Source organism: Erinaceus europaeus, chromosome 4 (assembly GCF_950295315.1).
Source record: "Erinaceus europaeus chromosome 4, mEriEur2.1, whole genome shotgun sequence".
Classification (NCBI taxonomy): Eukaryota; Metazoa; Chordata; class Mammalia; order Eulipotyphla; family Erinaceidae; genus Erinaceus; species Erinaceus europaeus.
The window spans coordinates 98,736,466-98,742,465 of NC_080165.1; the positions used below are offsets into that span (position 1 = coordinate 98,736,466).

At 41.0% G+C, this 6,000-nt stretch overlaps 1 protein-coding gene and 1 non-coding gene across 2 annotated transcripts in view; one reads left to right on the forward strand and one right to left on the reverse strand.

Annotated features, from left to right (window-relative positions):
* Positions 1-5,511, reverse strand: part of GDF3 (growth differentiation factor 3) — a 29,521-nt gene extending 24,010 nt beyond the window's left edge. The window contains exon 1 of the mRNA XM_007538837.2: positions 5,340-5,511. Coding sequence (XP_007538899.1) covers positions 5,340-5,511 — 172 coding nt within the window. The remainder of the gene's footprint in view (positions 1-5,339) is intronic.
* On the forward strand, positions 1,607-1,713 carry LOC132538407 (U6 spliceosomal RNA). Its single transcript, XR_009549775.1, has one exon. It is a non-coding gene; the product is annotated as a U6 spliceosomal RNA (small nuclear RNA).
* Positions 5,512-6,000: the final 489 nt, after the last annotated feature.

A 6,000-nucleotide genomic window follows, 5' to 3' on the forward strand; every position in this document is an offset into this window, starting at 1 on the left:
AGTGGTAAGCACATGCAGTGTTCACATAGCAGAGAGCTTCAAAGTTTGAGTAGATATTTGCAGTAAGACAGCTCAAGACTGAAGGAGCTTTGTGAGAAAAGGCAGACATGCTGTTAAAAAGGTTAATGTAGGTGCCAGGCAGTGATGTACCTGGTAGAGTGCACTTGCTACCATGTATGCTGGCTTAACCTCCTGGTCCTGACTGGCATGAAGGAAACTTCATGAGTGGTGGAACATTGCTACAGATGTCTTTCTCCATCCCTTTCTCTTTTTCTCTTTGCATCTATAAAAAAAGGGAGGGGGAAGGCCACTGGGAGTAGTGGCAACATATACCTATTTCTGGCCTTATCTTTTGGACAAATTATTAGAAGGTTTTTAAATGTTATAGAAGAATTAGCGAATCTATTGCCAAAATCATTTGCAAGCTTTTTGAAAGCAGGTACTGAATCATTTTACATTATCTTGCAAGAGCTCTCTCTCCTCAAAGAAAAAAAAAGGTATGTCTATTTTATTTATTTACTTTTGTAACTAACGTGCCATCATTTCCTGTGATCATCAGGATCCAATCTAAACTCTTAGGTTTGGTATCCAAAGGCTTTCTTGGTCTGACACCCACATGCCTAGCCAACCTCATTTCCTTCTACTTCCCATAGCCGCCATCAGTGCTAATGCTCTGATGATATGAACCTATTTGTAGTTCTCCTGTGAGCATCTTTCACCTCACAGCCTTGCACAGACCAAGTCAAAGGTCACTCTACTGCAAAGACTTCTTGACTCTCGCCAAAATAGATTCAGAGGTTTCTAGTTTCTCCCACTGAGACTGGAGGCATTCATTACAGCACTTATCACTGTGTCTTTCATTGTTTTCCCTGTGTCCCTCCCCTCTGCGGTTTGGAACCATGTCTTTTCTAAGTGTCTCCACTGCTGAGGAAAATATCTGGCAGTGAGCAGTTACTCAATAAATGCCCTGTGCAAGAATGTATGAATTAATTCATGAATGGGTGCTATTTCTAGATGTCTAGGTGTTTTACTTTTTCACAGTCTTATTTTCTTCATTCCTATGTCTCCTATCTCTTCCTACATGGTCTAGTTAGCAGTTATTAATTAATCTGCAGTCACACTGAAGAAGACTTTAGTGCTATGGTCTCTCTTGTCTCTCCCCCACCACCACCACACACATATCTGTCTCTATCTTAGAAAAGAAAGAAATTTTATCTTATGAAATAGCAGTCTGGGAGGTGGTACAGTGACTAGAGTGTTGGACTTAAATACATAGGGTTCAGAGTTCAATCCTCAGCATTGCATGTTACAGAGTGATGGTCTGATACTTCTCTCTCTCCTTTCTCTTTCTTTCTTTTCTTCTTTTTCTCTCTTCCATCCTTGATAGAGACAAAGAGACAGAGAGAGAGAAAGTATAAGAGAAAGAGACCACAATACCAAAGCTTCCTTCAATGCCATGTGAACCAGACTTGAACCTGAGTTGAGTGCACATGACAAGGTGGCACACTGTCAAAGAGAGCAATTTTGCCAGCCCAGATACACTTATTTCTAAGATATTACAGTAGGGCTGGAGCAATAGCATAATGGTTATACAAAGGACTTTTGTGTGCTCGCTTTGGTAGCACATATATTAAAATTGGAACAATACGGAGAAGATTAGCATGGCCCCTGCGCAATGATGATACGCAAATTCGTGAAGTGTTCCATATTTTTTAATAATATTTAAAAAAGAAATCACATTCATGAAGACCAGGAAAAAAAAAAAAAAAAGAACTTTTGGCGGAGGGCAGATAGCATAATGGTTATGCAAACACTCTCATGCCTGAGGCTCCAAAGTCCCAGGTTCAATCCCCCACACCACCATAAGCCAGGGCTAAACAGTGCTCTGGTTAAAAAAAAAAAAAAGGACTTTTGTTCCTGAGGCTCTGAGGTCCCAGATTCAATCTCAAGCACCACGATAAGCCAGAACTGAGAGTGCTCTATTTATCTCTTTATATTTCTCATTAAAATAAATAAGTTAATTTTTTAAAGATATTATGGAATTTGTAAGTTGCTATCTTTTGAAGTGGTTCAGAATATGCTACTGCCCACCATATGATACCTGGGCACACATACACACAGATATTTATACATATGGGTTTAGTTTTTGTTTTGTCATTACTGGGGTTTCACCTCTCCAAATCAACTTTCTTTTTTTAAAAAAATATTTATTCCCTTTTGTTGCCATTATTATTATTGTTATTGATGTTGTCATTGTTGGATAGGACACAGAGAAATGAAGGAAAGGAGGAGAAGACAGAGCTAGAGGAGAGAATGATAGACACCTGCAGACCTGCTTCACCGCTTGTGAAGCAGCTGCCCTGCAGTGAGTCCCCTGCCCAACTCCCCAAATCAGTTTTTTCAGACAGAAAGGCAGAGGGGGTCAGGCGGTAGTGCAAGGCACAAAGAGCAAGGACCGCATGGCATTAAGGATCCTGGTTCAAGCCCCAGGCTCCCCACCTGAAGGGGAGTCGCTTCATAAGCGGTGAAGCAGGGCTGCAGGTGTCTATCTCTCCTCTCTGTCTTCCCCTCCTCTCTCTGTCCTGTACAACAAAAGCTGTAACAACAATAACAACCACAACAAGGGCAACAAAATGGGAAAAATAGCCTCCAGGAGCAGTGGATTCGTAATGCAGGCACCTATAACCCTGGAAACAAACAAACAAAAAAACCAAAAAAATAAACAACTTCTGGCTGTCTCTGTCCAATAAATAAATAGGGGATAATTAAAAAAATTAGTAAAGGGGACGGGGTGGTGGCGCACCTAGTTGAGCACACACGTTACAGTGCTCAAGGACCCGGGTTTGAGCCCTTCCTCCTCACCTGCAGAGGGAAAGCTTTACAAGTGGTGAAGCAGGACTCAGGTGTCTCTCTCTCTCTCCCCTACCTTCTGTCTCTATCCAATAAATAAAGATAATAATAATTTTTTAAAAAATTAGAAAAGAAAAGGATACCAGGGTGAAGGGTAGATATCATAATGGTTATGCAAATAGACTCTCGTCCCTGAGGCTCCCAAGTCCCAGGTTCGATCCCCTGCATCACCATCAGCCAGAGCTGATGTGCAAATACTTCTTTTTTTAAAAAAAAACAACACTCTTTTTTGTATTTATTTATTTTCCCTTTTGTTGCCCTTGTTTTTCATTGTTGCTGCAGTTATTATTGTTGTTGTTATTGATGTCGTTGTTATTGGATAGGACAGAGAGAAATAGAGAGAGGAGGGGAAGACAGAGAGGGGGAGAGAAAGATAGACACCTGTAGACCTGCTTCACCGCCTGTGAAGCTACTCTCCTACAGGTGGGGAACAGGGGTCTTGAACTGGGATCCTTCTGCCGGTCCTTGCACTTTGCGCCACGTGTGCTTAACCTGCTGTGCTACTGCCCGACACCCGCAAATACTTCTTTAGTGTTCAAGTCCTGAAATGTTTCACCAATGTATCCCATGTGTTTTATAATTTCAGGTCTAATATCCAGATCTTTAATCCATTTTGAGTTAATTTTGGTTAATGATGTTTGGTGTTAGATGTTAGATGTCTAGTATATCATTGGTTGTCTAATTCACCTAACACCGTTTGTTAAAGAGGCTTTCTTTCCCCGTTGAGCAGTTTCGCCTCCTTTATCCTATATAATGTACACATACATGTGTGTATTTAGCTCTGGACTCTCTATCCTGCTCCATTTGTCCATATGTCCATTTTTGTTCCAGTACCACACTGTTTTTTAACTACTATTGCTTTGTAATATAAACTCAAGTCGGAAATTGCATTGGGTGGTGGCACACCTGGTTGAGTGCACATGATACAATGTTCAAGGATGAAGGTTCGAGCCTCCATTGCCACCTGCAGGGGGAAAGCTTAATGAGTGGCGAAGCAGTGTTGCAGGTGTCTCTCTTTCTCACTCTCTCTCTCTCTTTTTTTTTTTTTTTTTGCCTCCAGGGTTATCACTGGGGCTTGGTGCCTGCACACAAATCTACTGCTCCTGGAAGCCATTTTGTCCATTTTGTGGCCCTTATTGTTTATTGTCATTGTTGTTGTCATTGCTGTTGCTGTTGGATAGGACAGAGAGAAATCAAGAGAAGACAGGTAGACAGAGAGGGGGAGAGAAAGATGGACACCTGCAGACCTAATTCACTACCTGTAAAGCGACCCCCCTGCAGGTGGGGAGCCCAGGGCTCCACCGTGATCCTTATTTAGGTCCTTATGCTTCGCGCCATGTGTGCCACCACCCAGCCTCATCTCTCTCTCATTTAATTTTTTTTTTTTACTGATTAGCTCTGGCTTATGCTGGTGTGGGGGACTGAACCTGGAACTTTGGACCCTCAGGCATAAGAGTCTCTTTGCATAATCATTATGCTCCCTACCTCTGCCACTATCTCTCTTCCTCTCTATATCCCCTGTCCCTCTTGATTTCTGGCTGTCTCTATCCAATAAATAAATAAAGATACTTTTTAAAAAAATTTTTTAAGTCAGGAATTGTGATGCTTTCATTTTTCTTCTTTTTCCTTAAGAGAGCTTTTGCTATTTGTGTTTTTTTTTTATAGTTCCATATAAATTTTTGAATAAGTTGTCCAATTTCCTTGAAATATGTCATTAAGGTTTTCTTTTCTTTTTTTTTTTTTTTATTTATTTTCTCTTTTGTTGTCCTTGTTGTTTTTCGTTGTTGTTGTAGTTATTATTGTTATTGATGTTGTCGTTGTTAGATAGGACAGAGAGAAATGGAGAGAGGAGGGGAAGACAGAGAGGGGCAGAGAAAGATAGACACCTGCAGACCTGCTTCACCGCTTGTGAAGCGACTCCCCTGCAAGTGGGGAGCCAGGGGCTCGAACCGGGATCCTTGTGCTCTGCGCCACCTGCGCTTAACCCGCTGAGCTACAGCCCGACTCCCGTCATTAAGGTTTTCATAGGGATTGTACTGAAACTGTAGATTGCTTTTAGCAGGATTGACATTTCAATGATATTTGTTCTTCCAACCCATAAACAGGGGATGTTCTTCCATTCTTTTATGTCATCCTCTATTTTAACAGTGTCTTATAGTTTTCCTTGATAAGGTCCTTCGCCCCCTTTGTTAGATTTATTCGTAGGTATTTTATCTTTTTGGGTTCACTTGTAAATGGGATTGCTTCCTTGAGATCCCTTTGGTTTGGCCTATCTTTTGTATAAAGAAATGCCACAGATTTATGTATATTGATTTAATAACCTGCTACTTTACTGAACTTACTGATGATTTCCAGTATATAGATATTGACAGAATTTTTGGGGTCCTGTATGTATAACAGCATGTTGTCTGCAAATAATGATAACTTACCTTCATGTTTTCCGATTTGAATTCCTTTGACCTCTCTTTCTTGCCTGATTGCAATGGTGAGGACTTCTAGGACTGTGTTGAATAGGAGTGGTGAGCATAGACATCTTTGCCTAGTTGTTAATTTTAGGGGGAAAGCTTTCAATTTTTCCCCGTTGAGCGTGATGTTAGCCATGGGTTCGTCATATATTACCTTTATTATGTTGAGGAACTTTCCTTCCACTCCCAATTTTTTGAGGGCTTTTGTTATAAATGGGTGTTGGACCTTATCAAATGATTTTGCTGCATCTGTTTATAAAATCATGTAACTTTTATCTTTCTTTTTGTTAATACGGTGTATTACATTGATAGACTTGCTGATGCTGAAACCATTCCTGTTTCCCAGGGATGAATCCCACTTGGTCTGTATGGATTATTCTCTTAATACATTGTTGGATTCAATTAGCCAGGATTTTGTTGAGGGGGCAAGAGGAGATTGAGTAATGATTATACAAAGAAACTTTCATGCCTGAGGCTCCCAAATCCTAGGTTCAATACCACCATAAACCAGAGCTGATCAGTGTTCTGGTTTAAAAAAAGGTGGGGATGGGGGGCAGGTAGTGGCACAACTGGTTGAGCATACACATTACAGTGCACAAGGACCCAGGTTCAAGCCTCCTGTCCC